Source organism: Odocoileus virginianus, chromosome 6 (assembly GCF_023699985.2).
Source record: "Odocoileus virginianus isolate 20LAN1187 ecotype Illinois chromosome 6, Ovbor_1.2, whole genome shotgun sequence".
Taxonomy (NCBI): Eukaryota; Metazoa; Chordata; class Mammalia; order Artiodactyla; family Cervidae; genus Odocoileus; species Odocoileus virginianus.
Genome location: NC_069679.1, coordinates 75,841,415 through 75,862,304, shown reverse-complemented (window position 1 = coordinate 75,862,304; position 20,890 = coordinate 75,841,415). Strand labels below are relative to the sequence as shown.

The 20,890-nt window shown below is 38.9% G+C and overlaps 2 protein-coding genes across 2 annotated transcripts in view; one reads left to right on the top strand and one right to left on the bottom strand.

Annotated features, from left to right (window-relative positions):
• The window catches only part of SNW1 (SNW domain containing 1), a 30,486-nt gene extending 16,181 nt beyond the window's left edge, over positions 1 to 14,305 (top strand). Inside the window, exons 6-14 of the mRNA XM_020878309.2 lie at positions 45 to 149; positions 2,143 to 2,212; positions 2,876 to 2,941; positions 4,522 to 4,638; positions 5,546 to 5,687; positions 8,403 to 8,499; positions 11,712 to 11,829; positions 13,382 to 13,545; positions 13,624 to 14,305. Coding sequence (XP_020733968.1) covers positions 45 to 149; positions 2,143 to 2,212; positions 2,876 to 2,941; positions 4,522 to 4,638; positions 5,546 to 5,687; positions 8,403 to 8,499; positions 11,712 to 11,829; positions 13,382 to 13,545; positions 13,624 to 13,822 — 1,078 coding nt within the window. The 3' untranslated portion in view covers positions 13,823 to 14,305. The remainder of the gene's footprint in view (positions 1 to 44; positions 150 to 2,142; positions 2,213 to 2,875; positions 2,942 to 4,521; positions 4,639 to 5,545; positions 5,688 to 8,402; positions 8,500 to 11,711; positions 11,830 to 13,381; positions 13,546 to 13,623) is intronic.
• A 1-nt stretch (position 14,306) lies between these two features.
• SLIRP (SRA stem-loop interacting RNA binding protein) lies at positions 14,307 to 20,851 on the bottom strand. Its single transcript, XM_020878310.2, has 4 exons — positions 20,728 to 20,851; positions 18,109 to 18,167; positions 15,207 to 15,314; positions 14,307 to 14,415 (listed from the first exon to the last, which is right to left on the bottom strand). The coding sequence occupies exons 1-4, from the start codon at positions 20,822 to 20,824 to the stop codon at positions 14,344 to 14,346; spliced, it is 336 nt and encodes a 111-aa protein (XP_020733969.2). The 5' UTR covers positions 20,825 to 20,851; the 3' UTR covers positions 14,307 to 14,343.
• Between the last annotated feature and the right edge of the window lie 39 nt (positions 20,852 to 20,890).

Sequence of the window (20,890 nt, the reverse complement as noted above, 5' to 3'; positions counted from 1 at the left end):
AAATTTCAGTTAGTTATACATTTAGTTTCATCTATGTTCCTTAGATACACACCGTCTCAACAAGGAGTGGCTTTCAACTCTGGCGCTAAACAGAGAGTTATTCGGATGGTGGAAATGCAGAAAGATCCAATGGAGCCTCCAAGGTTCAAGTAAGTAGGTGGTTTCATGAGAAGGCACCACTATTCCTTAAAAAGGAAAAAAAAAAAAAAAGGTATCAAAGGAGGGAAATGTCCATCAGCATATAAACGAATAAACAAAACGTGGGGCATCTATACATGCAGTGCTTTGCTATTGGCTCAGCTGGTAAAGAATCCACCTGCAAGGCAGGAGACCTGGGTTTAATCCCTGGGTTGGCAAGATCCCCTGGAGAAGGGAAAAGTTACCCACTCCAGTGTTCTGGCCTGGAGAAGTCTGTGGACTGTATAGTCCATGGGGTCACAAAGAGTCGGACACGACTGAGCGACTTTCACTTTCATACATGGAATACTGTTGAGCCATAAAAAGAAACAAACTTTAATATGTACAGTGACATGGGTGAATCTCAAAATAATTATGGTGAGAAGCTAGACAAAAACAAGTACATGCTGTATGATTCCTTTTATATAAAACTCTAGAAAATGCAGACTAATCTATAATGACAGGAAGTAGATCAGTGGTTCCTGTGAGAAGGGAGGGAGTATGGATAGGAGACGAGAGAAAAAAGAGACATAGGCAAAGGGGCATGCAGAAACTTGGAGGTGATGGGTATGTTCAGTATTTTAACTGTGATGATGATCTCACGCAAGTGAATTGTGTTTCCTTGTGTCAAAAATTAATCAGATTGTACATTTTACGTATAGTTAGTTGTACATGAGTTGTGCCTCAATAAAGCTGTTTTTTTAAGAAGGCAAAATATTATTATTTGATGAAATGATGATAAAACGGTGGACGTGAAGTGGGTAGTGATGGTGATGACAGAGTTGGCTGTGTTTTAATAATTGTTGAAACTGAGTGGTTGTGATAAGAAAACAACTTTTGAGGAAAACAGCTTTTTGCCTCCAAGTTGCTGCCTGGGCATGTTGCAGTATGATGACACTACTCCCATAGAAACTGGACATTTAAATTAGGACTTGGATTTAGGATGCCAGTCATAAGTTCCCACCTTGCCTTTCCCAGGGAACATTTTAAAATATAGTTGGCTCTTCATGTCCACAGGTTCTGCATCTGCAAATTAAACCAACTGCAGATTGAAAATAGTCAGGAGAGTTTTCCCTGGGAGTCCAGTGGTTAGGACTCTGTGCTTCTATTGCAGGGGACAAGAGTTCGATCCCTGGTTGGGAAACTAAGATCCTACATGCCACATGGCATAGCAAAAAGAAAAAAAAGAAAAATTCCACAAAGTTCTTATAAACAAAACTTAAATGTCATGCCCACCACAACTATTTATACAACATTTACATTGTATTAGATATAATATAGAAATGATTTAAAGTATAAGGAAGAATGTGTATAGTTTATATGGAGATCCTACTCCATTTTGTTTAGGGCACTTAAGCATTCATGGGTTTTGGTATCCTTGATGTCCAGGAACCAATCCTTGGATATCAGGGGACGACTACAACCACTTAAGAGTTAAGTCCCAGGAAAAGTTAGACTCCTCTGTCCCAGCCACCTAGGTATTACTACCCTCCTCTCTGTCTGCTGCTCACTTGTGGCCTAGGACAGAGGATTGTTCTTCTCTAGTTCTTGGCTATCTCCTCACTCCTCACTTCTGGGGTCTTTAAGTAATAATGAATCTTGTGACTGTGCTTCATCGTGTGGATATATTAAAAAATAAAATTGCACCTCAAATCGAAATGACCCAGTTGGATTTCACTTCTCCAGGGCGGGAGCTTAGATGCTGAGAGGGCTATCTGAGGACCCTGTGTGGGTGGCTTGTGCCCCTTTTTCAGCAGGTCTTAATCTGCACATTCTTGATTGAATACACCTGCTTTAGCTTCTCAATACATTACTGTATAATAGATGGACACTCAATATACACTCTTGTTTTTGTATCTGTTTGAAGCTTTACGTAATAAAAAAATGAGGCAGGAAGACCTGACTTACTGACTAAAAAGGAAAAATGTATATCATTCTGTGATTGTGCTTTGGTTTATCCTTCAGGATTAATAAGAAAATTCCTCGGGGACCACCTTCTCCTCCTGCACCTGTCATGCATTCTCCTAGCCGAAAGGTAGTCTTTGCTCTAGTTTAAAAATCTCTTTTTGTACTCATGATTACTAATTTATAAATAACCCCATATAGAATAAATTCTAGATGCCTATATTATTTTCACCAAACATATTGTTTCTTTAACTTGTTTTTCAAAATCACAGATAGGGACCCACTCAAGACTGTAACATGTGGTTCTATAGTATGAGAATGTATGTAAAATGTTAGCTGTTAGCTTTATGATTAATAACCTAACCCCTGCTTTTAATGGAATGAAAAAGGTCTGCTGTTTGAAAAGATGTTATCATAGTTGTAGGAAGTAAGTTCCTGGGATTATCAGGTCTATAATTGATAGTTTAAGTGACTTTTTTTAAGGTATATTTTTATTACCCCACTAAAAGAAAAAGTTTTCATCTGGAAGTATTCACATCAGTTTAAATATATAAAAGTACTAACCAGCATTTGTAAGTGTCAAAAATAGATTATATTCCATGTTTTATATTAAATTTATTACTAGAAACCATGATGTGGGAATATAGTATATAATGCACTAAATAAATGGAATTAGGACCTTTGATTAAATCAGTGTATATTGAACTATCTTTGAAGAAAAAGGTTGCACTTAGTTTTTTGCTAGACTATAAATCTTAAAAATGTCTCTTCTTCCTTTCTTTTCTCAACACAGATGACCGTGAAGGAGCAGCAAGAGTGGAAGATTCCTCCCTGTATTTCAAACTGGAAAAATGCAAAGGTAATTAAATTCAGTTTCTAGTGTTAGAACCTCCTGAAAAACACCCAGGAAGAACCTTCAGCCTGGGTTACTTTAGATGAAACCTCAGCATCTCATTTAGCTGAAGGTTTTCCAGAAAGAACACTCAACTTATATGACTTTTTTCTTTTTATGTTAATGTATTAGAAATGTTAGTGTTCCAGGCACATGAGTTCCATGTAGATTCTCCTGGTAAAATATAGTTATTGGAAACACATAGAGAAGGAATGGGTAGAATGAAGTAACATTTCAGTGAAAGATACTATTTTTTAGAAAACTTAAATTTGTATCTGAAATTCTTCCTGAAAGGATTTAGATCAATTTAAATAATCATATGACAAAACAAAATAAATGTTTGGATATATTCAGTGCTTTCATTTTTTTAATTATTTATTTCTGTTTATAACAATGCATGCATAAATTATTTAAACCCTATGTATATCTACTAATTACCAAAGGAGTCATGAATAATCTGTAAAATACTGTGAAATAAGTTTCATAACCACTATTTCCTTTTCCTCCCAAATATTTCATGGGTGAAAAAGACCATGTCAATCCTTGATTTAAATACAAATTATTCCTTAAAGGAATTTAGAGAATTCCCTGGCAGTCTAGTGGTTAAGACTCGGTGCTTTCACTGCCAAGGGACCAGTTTGATCCCTGCTTGGGTAACTAAGATCCAGCCCACAAGCCTTGCAGCACAGCCAAAAATAAGTTATACACTCATCCTGAAACAAGAGGATTGTTGAGTAGTCTGGTTTGGTATACCATACATATATATAGACATGTATAACTGTGAGGTATCTTGAGCTGTCTGTAACACTCCTTGAATTAGGAATAAAGACCATGGGCAGGAGATCATTATTTAGCAGTCTCATCAAAAGTCTGAAAGACGAAAGCTAAGCATGGAAGTTACATAAACGTTCAGGCATATTCCTTGAGTTGTTGAAATAGGATGCAGAATTTCAAAACACAAATCTTATTTGTCTAGCAGACTTTTATTTTTTTTCTGTTTACTAAAATGTGTCGAGTTCCATGAATCTGATAAGTCGTGAAATCAGTGCAGCAGATTAAGTTACCTATAGACATTATGATTTTAGTGCTTTCTTCTACCTTTGTATAACTGTTATATTTATTTGATGAGCAACTATTTAGCTATTTGATAGTGACTTCCTTTTATTATAACCCAAAATTTAACATGAGAATCTGTTTTCCCAGAGCTTGCACTCTGAAATGCTAGTTCTTCTGCTTGTTAACTGTATGACCTTGGGGACATTACCTAGGCTTTCTACCTCAGTGTCTTCGTCTGTGAAATGGAAATAATAATGTTACCAGCCTTATAGAATTGCTGTGAAGGATAAATGAGGCCATAAATATTAAATGCTTTAACAGTCCTCCACACCAAGCCCTCAGTAGCTGCTACTACTGTGGCTTAATTATGAAAAGAGATGTAAGGAGAAAGAACTTAAAATGGTTGTCAAAATGGACATATATAAATCCAGTTTTAAAGACTCTGTTGTTGTTCTTTGGTGACCAGTGTTTTCTGCCTGCTTTCGTGCTAGGGTTATACAATTCCATTAGATAAACGTCTGGCTGCCGATGGAAGAGGGCTGCAAACAGTTCACATCAATGAAAATTTTGCAAAACTGGCCGAAGCCCTCTACATTGCTGATCGAAAGGTTGGTCTGTTGTAATTAAATTGTTTAATGCTCTTGATAATTTGTAAATCTGTTCAGAATTACCTAAGACACTGTTATTTGGGCTTCATTGCTGAGTACCCAAAGAGGCTTTCGCCTATGGTGTGTGTTCCAGAGATGACATGTGCTGGTGGCGGTTCTGACCAGTCTTGGCCTTTGTAGACTCATATACATACCCCACCAGTGGTGATTCACCTTCCCCACAACATTCTAGAATAATGGTGCTGCACTAGACTGATCCCATTTTGAGAAGGTTGGCACCTACTCTTCCGGGGTTTCATAATTTTTCCCTATTTCTCTTTGTCTTCCAAAAGATCAGTGGCATGGAATGGAAAATAAACATACTGATGTATTGAATGCTACAGAAAATGGCATTCATAGTATTGACTGTCTGTTAATATTATGGTATTAATATGTGTCTTTTAAGTTTACATGCATCAGGGTGTGGACGTAGAATATACACAAGTATACCTTCTGTGTCACAGTGAGCACCCTTATGTAAATTATTTCTTGCTCGTCTATACTAAGGCTATATCTTGAGTTGATCTGATTGATTTTGAAAACAGTACCAGTTCCTGTTATTGATATTGAAAATTGCTTTATTGCTTGTTTAATTTTATTTTTTAGATTGTTTCTAAAATGAAATAGTGAAAAAGCATTAATGAAACACTGACTTAAAAGATTGATTGGAGTCAGAGTGAAAAAACTGTTTGCAGTGTCATCTAGGCGAGTTATCTTTTGTAGACAAGAATCTTTGTTTTAATTAGCAGTAACAAATGTGAATTCTTCTAACTGTTCTTTCAAGCCAGAGTTTAGTCAGGAAATTAAATGACAGCTGTAATTCTTTATCCCTGATAGTATCTTATTTAACATCTAACTTCACTTACAGGCTCGTGAAGCGGTGGAAATGCGTGCTCAAGTAGAGAGAAAGATGGCTCAAAAAGAAAAGGAAAAACATGAAGAGAAACTTAGAGAAATGGCCCAGAAAGCCAGAGAGAGAAGAGCTGGGATCAAAACCCATGTGGAAAAAGGTATAACATACTCATTATTGTTTAGTTGCTAAGTCATGTCCAGCTCTTTGTGATCCCATACAGTAAGTAGCCCACCGGGCTCCTCTGTCCATGGTATTTCCCAGGCAAGAAAACTGGAGTGGGTTGCCATTTCCTTCTGCAGGGGATCTTCCCAGCCCAGGGATCAAACCTGAGTCTCTTGCATTGGCAGGCGATTCTTTACCACCAGGGAAGCCCTGACATACTCGTTACTAAATTGAATTTACTTTATGAATAATATTTATCTCAGTTTAGAAAATCTCAGCTGTTTTTTGAACTGCATGCAGAAGTTGTACATACATGTAAAGAAAATGTAGATACTTCAGAAATAATGTAGAAATGAAATAGTAATTTCTGCCTCATTAAGTGGAAGTAATAGAAAATAAAGAATGTGTATTTAAATGTGGGCCTTTAATATGTGAGTACACCAGAAATTTTTAAAATTCTGAGCAGAATACTTATAAAAATCACATATTATTCAAATGATAGCCTTAATTTTCTCTTTTCTGGAAACTTAGAGAAAAGAGATCACAAAGTAAACAATTCAGCTCACCCAATGGTAAACTTAATCCACAGTTTTTCTTTCAGGCCTTTAATCATTTTCTCTCTCGCTCTGTTTAGTGATCTGCATAAATATTGTGGTATATGTGCTATATTAATTAGAGTGAGAAGACTAATTTTAATTCAAGAAAATTATGAGGGTGGTTTTCCTTTCAGTAATAATTCCTCATCTAATATACTTACTCATTCAGTTCATATTGAGCACCTACTAGGTGCAAGGATTTCATCTAAACACAGAGTTTTCTGCTAGTCAGGTCGGGGATATAGCAGTGAACATTTTAGGGAATGTAGACAGACCAAAAAAATGTTAATCATATAGTGTATTAGAAGATAATAGTCACTATGAGGGAAAAAAAGAGGAGGAGTATGTAAAAGTGCCAGAAGGAGGGAGTGGTCAGAATAGACCTTACTTCCGAGATGGTAACTTTAACAAAAATCACTTGAAGAAAGTAAGGAAGTGAGCCATGTGGATACCTAAGGGAAGAGCATCCCAGACAGAAGGAACAGTATCTGGTGTGTTCAAGGAAAAGCAGGAGGCCAGGATGGCTGGATTAGACCTAGAAAGCTAAGTAGAGGAGATGAGGTGTCAGAGTAGTTAGGGCAAAGTGGCCAGATCTTGTGTGCTTTTTATAGCTTTTACTTCAAGTAACAAGGGAAGCAATTTGAAGAGTCTAGAGCAGGATGACATGATCTTACATATGTTAGAAGGCAATGGAATGGTTATTTGGAGGAGCAGGAACACCATTGGAAAGCTATTGCAATAATCCAGATAAGAGATAATAGCAGGAGGTAGGTAGTGAAAATACGTCAGGTACCAGGTGTGATTTGAAAGTAGAGCTGACAAAATTTGCTTATGGATTCAGCAGAAGGAGAGAAAAGGAGTCAAAGGTGACTCCAGAACTTTTGACCTAAACAGTTGAGAAGGATTGAATTGCTATCTACTAATATTGGTAAGACTGCACTGCGGAGAGATTTGGGAGGGAAAGATTAGGAATTTAGTTGTGGACATGTTAAGTTTAAAATGGAGGTATCACAGATGTACAGAACAGACTCTTGGACTCTGTGGGAGAAGGCGAGGGTGGGATGTTCTGAGAGAACAGCATCGAGACATGTATACTATCAAGGGTGAAACAGATCACCAGTCCAGGTTGGATGCATGAGACAAGCGCTCAGGGCTGGTGCACTGGAAAGACCCAGAGGGATGGGGTGGGGAGGGAGGTGGGAGGGGGGAATCAGGATGAGGAACACATGCAAATCCATGGCTGATTCATGTCAATGTATGGCAAAAACCACTACAATATTGTAAAGTAATTAGCCTCCAACTAATAAAAAATAAGTGGAAAAAATAAAATGGAGGTGTCAAGCAGGCAATTGGTTATAGGAGTCTAGAGTTGAAGGTTCTGGCTAGTAACCCACTTCCTTGCATATGTATATATAAATGTCTTAATGGGGCACTATATAAAAAAACCTACCTGTTGTAACCTAGCCAGGTAGGTAGATAACTCAGAGTAAAACCTCTCTGTATCTAAGTTCTCTAAACTGATTTTAAAAAAAAAGATGGTTCTTGAGAAGTTAGTTAAAATTTTTAAAAATCCTCTTGCCAAATATTAATAAGAACTTACACTATGTATTAAGTGCTTATTATGGCAGGTACCTCTCTGAGTACTATATTACTTTATATAATCCCTACAGCAGCCCTATGCAGTGATTCTGTTATTGTGACTATTTTACAGAGGAGGTGACAAAGGCTGAGAGGGGTCAAGTAATGGGTATAATTTTGCACTGTTGATCTGTCATAGAAACAGGATTTGAACCCAGACAATCTGACTCCAAAGCTCAAGGTCTATACTATATTCCTTCTATATCTGCACTATATCCCTTCAGCCTGGAGAGGGTAGAGAAAATGAAGATAGATACAGACACAGTAGATGAGATTAAGTGCAACAAGCCCCAATGTATCATGAGTAAAAGGTTCTTTATTTGAAGTAAGACTTTGAAAATATAAGGATGAACTTTGCAAATTCTTTTTTCTGGCATTTTATTATGAAAATTTTAAAACACATAGAAATATTCTCTTGTTCAGAATATTAATAGTGATAAATATAGTGATAAAGTCATTTTCACCTGTGTCCACAGAGGACGGGGAGGCACGTGAGAGGGATGAAATCCGGCATGACCGGAGAAAGGAGAGACAGCATGACCGGAACCTCTCCAGGGCAGCTCCAGACAAGAGGTAGGTGCTCTCTGAGGTCAGTGTGAATTGGGAAGAGTGGCCTTTGTGAGCCTTCTAGAGAGGAGTGTTAGTCCACTGAAACCAGTTTTGCTTCTCTCCTTCCTCTTCAGGTTGATAGCTTCATAAACTAGCACCTATTTTCTTGCCCTAAACTGCTTAGTCTGCTTTAGCAGAAGGACTGACTGTGCCTGAAAGTGAGCTTTTCTTACATTACCTTGTATTGTCAGCTAGGGTTGAGAAGGATGGGGATACACAAAAAGGGAATTCAGATCATATTTATGAAGAAGAAAGTAGTGGATATGCCTGTTCTGGTCTGTTCTTTTCCTGCTTCAAACAGTGAGACAGGTTGATTTATCCTGTGCTTGCTCCTCTAGACAGGAAATAAGCTGCTGGACCTTTATTGAGGTCCGAACGTGCAGAATACTGTACTGAGTGAGTACAGTGGGGGAGAAGAGCAGCTTTTGTAAGAAGTTAAAGTCAGCCTCTTTTCATGAGCTGCTGCTGCTGCTGCTGCTAAGTCGCTTCATTCGTGTCCGATTCTGTGCGACCCCATAGGCGGCAGCCCACCAGGCTCCGCTGTCCCTGGGATTCTCCAGACAAGAACACTGGAGTGGGTTGCCATTTCCTTCTCCCATGCATGAAAGTGAAAAGTGAAAGTGAAGTCGCTCGGTCGTGTCCGACTCTTCGCGACCCCCACGGCCTGCAGCCCACCAGGCTTCTCCGTCCGTGGGATTTTCCAGGCAAGAATACTGGAGTGGGGTGCTATTGCCTTCTCCACTTTTCATGAGCAGTTTCACTTAAAATTCAGAAAGATAGAGATATCATATGAAATTACTTGGGAAAACTGACAGAACACTCTTAATAAGTACAGACTTAACAAAGGAAATACATGTATGAACACTTGGAATAAAGTAGAGATGGATTCGTGAAGTTTGTGGTTCGCCAAAGGCCGAGGACTGAAATTGATGAAAAGTTGAAGAACTGCTGTGATACAAGAGGTGGAATTCTGAGTGAGGCTTAAATGCAAATGTAAAACATTTTCTTTCCAAATGAGCAGTTTTGTATGCTCTCATCCTCCTGTGAGCTGATACAGTCTGTTTTTTTAGGTCATATCTTAAACAGATTTCTGCTGGTGGTATTCTTTGTTGTTTAATGGCATATTTCATCTCCTTGAGTAAGTGAAGTCTTGGAAAAGCAGAAAATCTGAATTTAGAGTTTAAATGTACAGTACAGATCAGAAAGGAATGAAATTTGAACGTACACAGTTAATGATACTCTCAGTCTGAAATCCCTAAGCTGTAGATATCAAAATGGCTCTGTAGATGAATAGAGCCCTTAAAACCAGTAAAGTGACTGAGAAAATAGAAAATAGAAAAAATAGAAAAGCTTTAAACTTGTGCTTGGATGAAAATTAGATTGTCTATAGAAATCATTTTAAGACCTGAACCTCTAGTAAAGTAAATGACGAGACAGTTATCATAGTATCATTGTGATGTAGATTACATACATACCAAAACAGCAGAGGAATTAAGTTCATCTGAATGTCAAACATCATACTGAGTAATCCAGTCATTAGACATATTTTTCTCAAAATTCTAATAGGATAAAATTACTAAATGTTGTTAGGTAAAAATTGAAAGTGATTCATGTGATATACCTAATTTGCATCCAGTCCCCCAACCCTTTATTATAATAGCAGATACAGACCATATAGCAGTTTCATATCTCAACATGTGTTACAAGAAGATTGCGTGTATTAAGAATGATTCTTTTGAGAAAGGACATCCTCTTCTGTAGGTGGTGTTGGAAAAACTGGACGGCTACATGCAAAAGAAGGAAAACCTTACACCATGCACAAAAACTAACTCAAAATCAATTAAAGGTTTGAATGTAAGACCTTAAACCACAAAATTCCTAGAACACATAGGTAGTAAGCCCTTTGACACTGGTCTTAGCAGTGATTTTGTGACTCTTACTCCAAAGGCAAAGGAAACAAAGAAATAAACAAATGGGACTGTATCAGACTAAAGACTTCACATGATGAAGGAAGCCATCATCAGAATGAACAGGCAGCCTACTGAGGGGGAGAAGATACTTGCAAATCATATATTTGACAGGAGGTTAATATCCAAGCTATAGAAAGAACTCCTACAGCTCAACTAAAAACGACCCAGTTAAATGGGCAGAGGATCTGAATAGACATTTCTCCAAAGACGACATGCAAATGGTCAACAGGCACATGAAAAAATAATCAACATCACTAATTATGAGGAAATGCAGATCAAAACCACACACCTGTTAGAATGGCTGTTATCAGAAAGACAAGAAATAGCAGGCATTGGAGAGGATGTAGAGAAAAGGGAACCCTCATGCACTGTTGGTGGGAGTATAAATTGGTGCAGTCAATATGGAAAACACTATGGAGAGTCCTCAGTAGATTAATAAAACTGCCATATGATCCAGCTTTTCCACTTCTGGGTATTTATCCAAAGAATATGAAACACTAATTCAAAAAGTATATGCATCCCTATGATCACTGCAGCATTATTTATAGTACTCAAGATGTGGAAGCAGGCTAAGTACCCATAAACAGATAAAGGTGTGTGTGTGTGTGTGTGTGTGTGTGTACACACTAGAATAGAACTCAGCCATAAAAGCGAAATCTTGCTGTCTGTGATAACCTGGGTGAACCTTGAGGGTATTATGCTAAGTGAAATGAGTCAGAGAAAGAGAAACAGGGTGTGATTTCACTTACGTGAAATCTACAAAAAACAAAACAAACAAAAATTCATAGAACAGATTGGTGGTCACCAGAGAAGGGGGTTGAGGAATTAGTGAAATGGGTGAAGGAGGTCTTATATGGTGATTGACAGTAACTAGACTTTGGTGGTAATGACTTTGTGTAGTGTTTACAGATGTCAGATTATAATGTTGTAGTCCTAAATTTTTCCTCAAGGGAAAAAAAAGTCTCTGAGCAGTTCTTTTCTGTATCAGGAATGCCTAATTATAAAACCCTATCTCTTCCAATAATCATGTATCTGAAATACTGTAAGAAATGCCATCCTAATTATGCCTTATCAAGGAATATATGTGTTCATAAGATGTGAACTGGACATATTTCTTTCCTCTGGTTCTGATAATGGTTGTACTGAAGTTGAAATTCAGCTTGTCTGTGAAGAAGTTTCAATTTGCAGCATGGTATTTCAAAACAGGTCGAAACTGCAGAGAAATGAAAATCGAGACATCAGTGAAGTCATTGCTCTTGGTGTGCCCAACCCTCGGACTTCCAATGAAGTTCAGTATGACCAAAGGCTCTTCAACCAGTCCAAGGTACACAGTCTAGAAATAGCATCCCTTAAGTGTTGATATAAATACAGTCTTCAGGGAAAATAAAATTAGCATATGAAACATTTGCATCAACCTAAGGTATGCTGGTGTGATGGGAAAAAAAAATTAGAAGTTGCATATTGTAACTTAAGAAACAAGTTAGAATAGCTGTTAGAGTTGGCTGGGATTTGAGACACTGTTAGAAAAATGAAAGAAATTAGGTGGTAAAACTTGGTTCTGGTATGTGACTCTTTCATTTCTGGGATAAAGCCAGTGTCCTATAAAAGTGCCTCTTGGGTTATTTTTTGGGGATATTTGCAAAAATAATTTTTTTAATGCTATAAAAACACAAATTTGGGATCTTTGAAAAATGAAGCTATAAAACCAAAGTACTCATCAGAAAGTCTGATTTCCAGTATCAGTTGTCATTAACTAGCTAGAACACTTTAGGCCTGAGGAAGTGCCTTTGTTTTAATTCACCCAGCATTGATTATTTACAGTGCGATCAAAGGTAGACGTGTCTTAACACTCAAGGAACCTGCAAGTCTTCTGGAAAAGACAGATATGTATATATAAATAAAGACAAGGTGGACTGTGCTAAGAATACAGAAGTATAAATGTCTACTGGGATATAGAGGTGTCCCATCACCCCCTGCAAGGCTGGGAGTCACCCTGCGGACTGTTCCAGCAAACATGCTGAGAGCATGGTATCCGAGTCATAGCAGGACAGACTCACAGACCCACCAGGGGGGTGACAGGGTACACACACCCCCCCTAGCACGACTGTAACCACATCAGGAGAACCCAGGTCCTCGCCCTGACCCTGCACAGCTGAGTCAGGGGCTGGCTTCCCGTTTCTAGGTCATAACCATGGTCCAGCAGAGACCATGACCCCTCACACCCCAGGAGACTGTTTCATGAATAACAAAGTCTGCCTTTGAAACCAAAAAAAATAAAAGTTGTGATGAAAAGTTTTATCAAAAGGCACATTCTTACATTAATGAACCATCACAAAACAAGTTTGTTGACTTGAGATTTTCATTGAGAATATTAATTGTATTATGCTTAAACAGTGTTCTCACACAGTTAAGGGGTTTAACATTATTACTGTAAATGGCGTCAGATAAAATGCTTACAGTTCTTTGATCTTGCCACTGTGTCTGCACAAATGGATTGTCAAGTGCCTGCTTATACTAGTATCCTCCAATTTTAAAGACCACTTTGCTAAAACAGTTGTTAATGAGTACCATATTTAATGTAAGGACCCAAAGGTGATATGAAGAAAAAAGAATGACTGTGACCATTGTTTTTTTTTTTTTTAATTGAAGGATAATTGCTTTACAGACTTTTGTTTTCTGTCAGACCTCAACATGAATCAGCCATAGGTATACATATATCCCCTCCTGTGACCATTTTTTAATAACCTTTTTAATTTGTAGTTCAGATTGTTGAACATGTAAGCTGTAAATGAGCAAGGGTTTACTCTTCCTAAGAATGTAATCCAATTCAACTTTTAATAAAAACATGTACACTTTTAATGTCTATTTTTCCACAGGGTATGGACAGTGGTTTTGCAGATGGAGAAGATGAAATTTACAATGTTTATGACCAAGCCTGGAGAGGTGGAAAAGATATGGTCCAGAATATTTACAGGCCCAGTAAAAATCTGGACAAGGACATGTATGGAGATGACCTAGAAGCCAGGATAAAGACTAACAGGTACCAGGGCTGACTGCTCAGTTTTAACATCTACGCCAGTGAAAATAAAGTGGTTCATAGTCATTTCTTTTTCCCTAGGTTTGTTCCTGATAAGGAGTTTTCAGGTTCAGACCGTAGACAAAGAGGTCGAGAAGGACCGGTTCAGTTTGAGGAGGATCCTTTCGGTTTGGACAAATTTTTGGAAGAAGCCAAGCAACACGGTGGCTCTAAAAGACCCTCAGATAGCAGCCGTCCCAAGGAACATGAGCATGAAGGCAAGAAGAGGAGGAAGGAGTAGATACTTTGTTCAGAGTGAATGAACTGTTATTGATAACCCTAATGATGCAAGTCATATGGGGAACACTTTGTACATGGCCAGGATAAAAACCAAATCTGGGTATCAGAGCCCAGCACTACTTTTTATTACAGGAGAGGGAGGGGGGTATGGAAAAGTTCTACTTTGAATTAGTTTTTTTAAAAATGGGTTGTGTTTGTGCTTCTCCCACCTTTTGGCATTTATAGAAAATACTGCCCCACACATGAAATTAAGGCCACTTCCTTTCAAGTGACATTAGTACTTTGGGGTTAATATTTTGTCTAAAAATGACTGCTTATGAATAAAGTGACCCCAGTCATAGCAAGTAGAAAGAAGGATGTTCACATATTGGAACTGTCCTGCCAAATGATGTTTGCCCCTGTTGTACTCTGTTAATTTGGAGTGGGGAAAGTAAGCTCTTGCTTGGTGCAACTATTTGTTTCAAATAAAAACATTTAGACAAAACTTCTTTTATTTACTTTATTCAGTAGGCAGTGAGGATCTCAAAAATCTTTCTCTTCATCAGATGTTTGGTCTCCTTGTAAAGCTTTGGGTTTTTGAGGTTGAACATGGAGCTGAGGGAAAACAAAAAATTCAGCACTATAAGGAAAGTCAATGTCTGCAAAAACATTAAAACTGAAAACTGCTATTCTATGAGGGATCAGCACCAGTGAGCCAAAGGATGTTATTTGTTCCTTGTACTTAAGGCTCCCTGAACTCCCATTAAAAATTGTAAATCAGTCTGGCCCAAGGTCACATCAGTTCAGTTCAGTTAAGCTCAGTCGTGTCCAACTCTGCGACCCCATGAACTGCAGCACACCAGGCCTCCCAGTCCATCACCAGCTCCGGGAGTCCACCCAAACCCATGTCCATTGAGTCAGTGATGCCATCCAACCATCTCATCCTCTGTTGTCCCCTTCTCCTGCCTTCAACCTTTCCCAGCATCAGGGTCTTTTCTGATGAGTCAGTTCTTCACATCAGGTGGCCAAAGTATTGGAGCTTCAGCATCAGTCCTTCCAATGAATATTCAGGACTGATTTCCTTTAGGATGGACTGGTAGGATCTCCTTGCAGTCCAAGGGACTCTCAAAAGAGTCTTCTCAAGGTCACATAGTAAGTGGGAAAGTCAGTATTTCAACCAAGATCTCCCTGCTGTTTCCACTGTTCCATGTCCCATGTATCTTGCTAACTATTAAAGTGTCTTCTTGTACTTAAGTCTCCAGACCTTTTAGAACTGGGAACTCTCCCACCTTCACCATTCTTTAACAAACATTAAGTTACAAATTGTCCAAAATCCTTGTCATTTCACACTTCTGACCTATTTAACTGGTATACAGGAAACTCACATGATACAGAAAAATATTTACCTTTACTCCATCAATAACATGATTTTCCTGTTGTAGTGCATCGTGAAGTTCTTCTTCTGAAGAAAAGTGAATCCAACCCATACCTTTGTGAAAGCCAGTCTCTTTGTCCTTAAAAATTCAAAATTTAGGAAGAAATTAATAATCATGCATGAACTTGAGAAAGTTTCCAGGTGTTCCAAATCAAACCACCAACTTTTTCATCTGCCAAAATGGAATACAAGACATTTTAATTAAAAAGTATCAAAAACCCTGCTTTAATACAAATACTCTTTTATTTGCCCAAAGCATAATCTCTTAATCTTAACATGCTCTCTAAAACATGAGTAAAGTGCTTTCTGTGTTGTTTGAGATAAAAACCACACTAGCGGCAATAGTCAAGGGAAATTTTGATAAAGAGGTACTCTTTCTGTTTCTAACTCACTTCTAGAAACTAGGAAATTAAGCCTTCAAACCTAAGTGCATTTATGGTCATTTCTGAAACTAATCACCCTCATCACAACTATCACCATTATCATCACTTGCTCCTGAGGAAAAAGGAAAAGTTACCTTTACTTACCTAGTTTAGACTTCTGGGTTAATTTAAGCAATCCTACTACTTACTTTTGTGCAAAAGACAGGAGTGCTTATCATCCAACCTATACATCAGATTCTGGCTTCCCTATATTTTCCTGTTACATTACACATTAATTTTCCTACGAATCAAAGACTTCTCTTGTTTAAAATCTGTTAACTCCAGGTCCTAAGTTATTATTCTTGATACTTTTAAGAGGTAAATGGCAACCAAGAGAAATGTTACTTTTTGGAGAAACTTTTTTTAATATTCCTCAAAAAACTCCAACTTCATACACTTTGTAAAACTATTTTTTCAAGCTTACTGATTTTCATGTCTAATACACATGCCTCATTTTAATCAGCTATAAAAATGCCATTGTATCAGTGAATTAATATCTATTCAACCAACCCCACTGATGAACACTTACCTTCTTTCCAATTATATTACTAAACAATGCTGTTCTGAACATCCCTCACCTCACATTTCTGTAAAATCTATCTCTAGAAATGGAACCTCCAGATCAAAGCAAATTCTCCTCTTTTCTTTTTGCTACTTTTTATTTTGGCTGCACTGGGTCTTTGTGGCAGCACACAGGCTTTCTCTAGAGTCAAAGGCAAACCTTAAAATGTTGACAGATTTTGCCAAATTACCCTTCAGAGACAGTATCAGTTAAACTCAACAATTTCAGTACCAGTTTCCCTATACCTTCACTAGGGCTGGATATGCATAACCTGTTAGATCTTTGTAAGGCAAGTAACGTTAAGCCAATAGTTAAGAATTTAAGTTGATATTTTACCACAGCCTTTTCAGTGCCATGAGGAAAAAAGCAATTTTAGTGAAGCATGTCACACACCCCAGAACACAATAATTTATGAAAGTCCACAGAAAAATACAGCTTAGGATAAAGAACAAATTTATGTGATTTTTTTTTAAGACTTTTTTAAGTAAAGAACTCTATTACTTTATTTACTTAATTATTTTTGCAGGATGTTAGTTCTCCAACCAGAGATTGAACCCACACCCTTGGCAGTTGAGAGAACAGAGTCCTAACCACTGGACCGCCAGGGAATTACCATAGATTGATTTTTAAACCCTCAGGAGGAAGCAAAGAAAATGTAACAAACAGAAACAGCAAAAGCACTCAACCCGGGCTTCCCTAGTGGCTCAATGGTAAAGACTCCACCTGCCAATGTTGGCAGGAGAGTTGGTTTGATCCTTTGTCTGGGAAGATCCCACATGCCCTGGGGCAACTGAGCCTGTCCACAACCACTGAGCCTGTGCTCTAAAGCCCAGGAGCCGCAACTGAGCCCATCTGCCACAACTACTGAAGCCCGCATGCTGTGGAATCTGCTCCGAAATGAGAAGCCACTGCAGTGAGGAGAGAAGCCCGTGAAGCAACCAAAACCTAGCACATTCAAAACACTCAATGAGGATAGAGATTAAAATTTTCTCCACCAGTTAAGTTTTATAACTTATCCTCTACTCTCTCAAAGTCCTTACTACTGTAATAGACAAAATTCCAAAATGGCCCCAAGACCTCCATGTGTTCCACCATGTTACCCCTGTATAATCCCCTCCCCCTGCATGTGGGCAGGACCTATGACATGCTTCTAACCAAAATACAGCAAAAGTGACAGGATGTTGCTCCCTTGAACAGGAAGATGGGGTGTCCCTCTGAAGACTAAACTATAAAACTCTCAGCAGACTAGAGAAACTCAATGATGACTCTGAAGCAAGCTGCCATGTTGGGAGAGGGCCTACATGAGAGGGATGTAACAAGGTAACAAGCTGGGTAACAAGCAACTGCAGGTAGTTTCAAGGACCTGAGACCAGCCTCCAGCTGAAAGCCAGCAAGAATGCAGATACCCCAGCCCTACAGCTGAAAGACGAATTCTACCAAAACCTGAGGGAGCTGGGAAATCAATCTTTCCCGGCTGAGCCTCTCCAGCTGACAGACACCTTGATTGCCTCTTATGTGAATCTCTGAACAGAGGACCTAGCAAAGCTATGCCTGGACTCCTGATGTTTATAATCTGTGAAATAATGTGTATGTTAATATTTTATTATTTTTATTATTATTATTTATTTATTATTATTAATGTTAATAATGTTTTGAGCCATTACATTTGTGATAACTTTATGCAACAATAAAAAAAACTAACACAAATGCCTCGAATACCTAGGATAAGCCTTTTTGTTTTTTTAAATCAGTACCACCCATAATTTAATCAACAAAGACTGAACAGCTTCACTCCATTACCAATTCATGTAAACTGATATGCTTTGACAAAGAATAATCAAAAATTAGAGGAAAACATTATTGCTTTTTTAAAAAAAGATAATACTCACAAAAGGAACAGTGCACTTTCTTACATGGCCAAATTGTGCAAAGTGTTCTCTCAGCTCACCTGTATAAGAAAAGAAAACATATTTTTTAAGTTGTTATTGTTTTATCCTCCATCCTAGATTCAGATAGAAACCAAGAGGGGTCCTAGAGCCCCCAAACTCCTTGTGAACAAGTGCTAGTTTGTATTTCCTTGCAGCTTTAAGATCCAGGAAACCATTATGGTATTGATTATAAAGCTGTAATGTAAAAAAAATAATAATAATAAAGCTATAATGTACCAGATTTGGGGAGGTATTGGGGTGGGGGGACATGGACAGATAAACTGCTGAGCTGACTTAGTCTTCATCCCCAGCAAGTGCTGAGTCTTCACCATACCAGGTACTATGCTAAATGCATGGATTAAAATCCCCATAAGATGATCACACAGGAAACAGTTAAACAATCACAATACTGTGTGTTAGCTATATTAGAGATTTCCAAATAAAATCTCAATCTCAAGAATATCTGCAAAAGTGACCATGGATTTTACATTTTGGTGAGCAAATGTAAAAACCTTAACTCAAAACTACAGTTGACAAAAAGCAGTGTTGGTAACAGAAGTCAGTATGATCACTCCCCAACTCTCTATGTCCAGCCTAAGCCTCTCCCATGAGCTTCAATTTTTGTAATCATGAAAACAATTATCATTTATTGAGTACCTTTCCTGTATTGAGTACAAGTCTAAGCACTTGTGTTTACATATAAATTCATTTAATACAATCAACACCCCTAGGAGAAATGTATTATTGACTCCATTTTATGGTTGATGAAACTGAGGCACAGTGGTGAGCCCTTTTCCCCCAATTACGTTCCCTTAGGTACGCACCTTAGGTTTTGAACTGTGGTGTTGGAAAAGACTCTTGAGGGTGCCTTGGACTGCAAGGAGGTCCAACCAGTCCATCCTAAAGGAAATGAGTCCTGAATATTCATTGGAAGGACTGATGCTGAAGCCGAAACTTCAATACTTTGGCCACCTGATGAGAAGAACTGACTCATTAGAAAAGACCCTGATGCTAGCAAAGATTGAAGGCGGGAGGAAAAGGGAACGACAAAGGATGAAGTGGTTGGATGGCATCATTGATTCAATGGACATGAGTTTGAGTAGACTCCAGAAATTGGTGATGGACAGGGAGGCCTGGCGTGCTGCAGTCCATGGGGTCGCAAAGAGTTGGACACAACTGAGCGACTAAACTGAACTGAACTAGGTTACACAACTACTTAACGACCAAGTTGGAATTCTAACCCAAGGAGAACCACTTCGGAGTGCATTTCTCAATCTATGCACAATGTCCCCTGTCCAGCTAACAGAGAACTCACAGGTTTCTGAAACTAAACACATTTAAACTTTACTCATCTTCTTTTGATCTGCTTCTCCTACATTCTAATCACCAAATTCACCAACATTAAAAACCTGGAGGTCATTCCTACCTTTCCCCCATTCTGTACTCTTCCCCATTTAAGCCGTCACAACATCTATCGATTATTCTTTGGTTAACATAAGTGGACCTGACCCCCTCCTTCTATAACTACCCTGAAGTCTTCACTTTTGAACTAAACTACTGAAACTACCTCTTGTCACGCTGAATCCGTCCCCACACTGCAATCAAAACAACTGCTTCTAAATCATAAATCTTAACAGTTTCCAAGTTCAGTTCAGTTTAGTCGCTCAGTCGTGTCCGACTCTTTGCGACCCCATGGACTGCAGCACGCCAGACCTCCCTGTCCATCACCAACTGCCGGAGTCCACCCAAACCCATGTCCATCGAGTCGATGATGCCATCCAACCATCTCCTCTTCTGTCGCCCCTTTCTCCTCCTGCCCTCAGTCTTTCCCAGCATCAGGGTCTTTTCAAATGAGTCAGCTCTTCGCATCAGGTGGCCACAGTACTGGAGTTTCAGCTTCAGCATCAGTCCTTCCAATGAACACCCAGGACTGATCTCCGCTAGGATGGACTGGTTGGATATCCCTGTAGTCCAAGGAACTCCCAAGAGTCTTCTCCAACACCACAGTTCAAAAGCATCAGTTCTTCGGTGCTCAGCTTTCTTTACAGCCCAACTCTCACATCCATACATGACCACTGAAAAAACCATAGCCTTGACTAGACGGACCTTTCTTGGCAAAGTAATGTCTCTGCTTTTCAATATACTGTCTAGTTTGGTTATAACTTTTCTTCCAAGGAGCAAGCGTCTTTTAATTTCATTGCTGCAATCGCCATCTGCAGTGATTTTGGAGCCCAGAGAAATAAAGTCAGCCACTGTTTCCACTGTTTGCCCATCTATCTGCCATGAAGCGATGGGACCAGATGCCATGATCTTAGTTTTCTGAATGTTGTTTCCAAGTAATTAAAGCTTTAAACTCCGAAAGGCTGGAAACGGCGAATGGGTGCCCCCAAAGCTCAAGAGGCATCCCTTAAACGGCTAATTGCAGACAAAATTTCTTTCTACTCACTGGCTTGCTCAAGAGCACACTCAGCCTCCTTAATCCAGCCACCACGCGGATTTAAGTGCTTCGCAGCAAGCAAGGCTTTTCAGGATTGCTCGGACCTAAAAATTCCGCCCGCCCCTACTACATTTCCAACTCACTTGAGGCCGCCGTCCAGGGAATTTTTCTGACAAACGCAACCGGCCGGCCGATATTTGTACGCAGCGCCATAGCGCCCCTCGCTGCAGAAGCCGCCATCTTTAGGCTGAGGAAGTTCTAGTGACCTGAGGTCACGACCCCGGAAGAGCCTGCCTAATCCGGAAT

Bases quoted from the DNA above. Each gene is read 5' to 3' on its own strand.
- SLIRP (XM_020878310.2), bottom strand. From the start codon at position 20,824: ATGGCGGCTTCTGCAGCGAGGGGCGCTATGGCGCTGCGTACAAATATC. The intron at 18,168-20,727 runs GTGAGTTGGAAA...TTTCTTATACAG, and splicing joins TCCCTGGACGGCGGCCTCAA to GTGAGCTGAGAGAACACTTT. The intron at 14,416-15,206 runs GTAAATATTTTT...GTTTTCCCTCAG, and splicing joins ATGTTATTGATGGAGTAAAG to CTCCATGTTCAACCTCAAAA.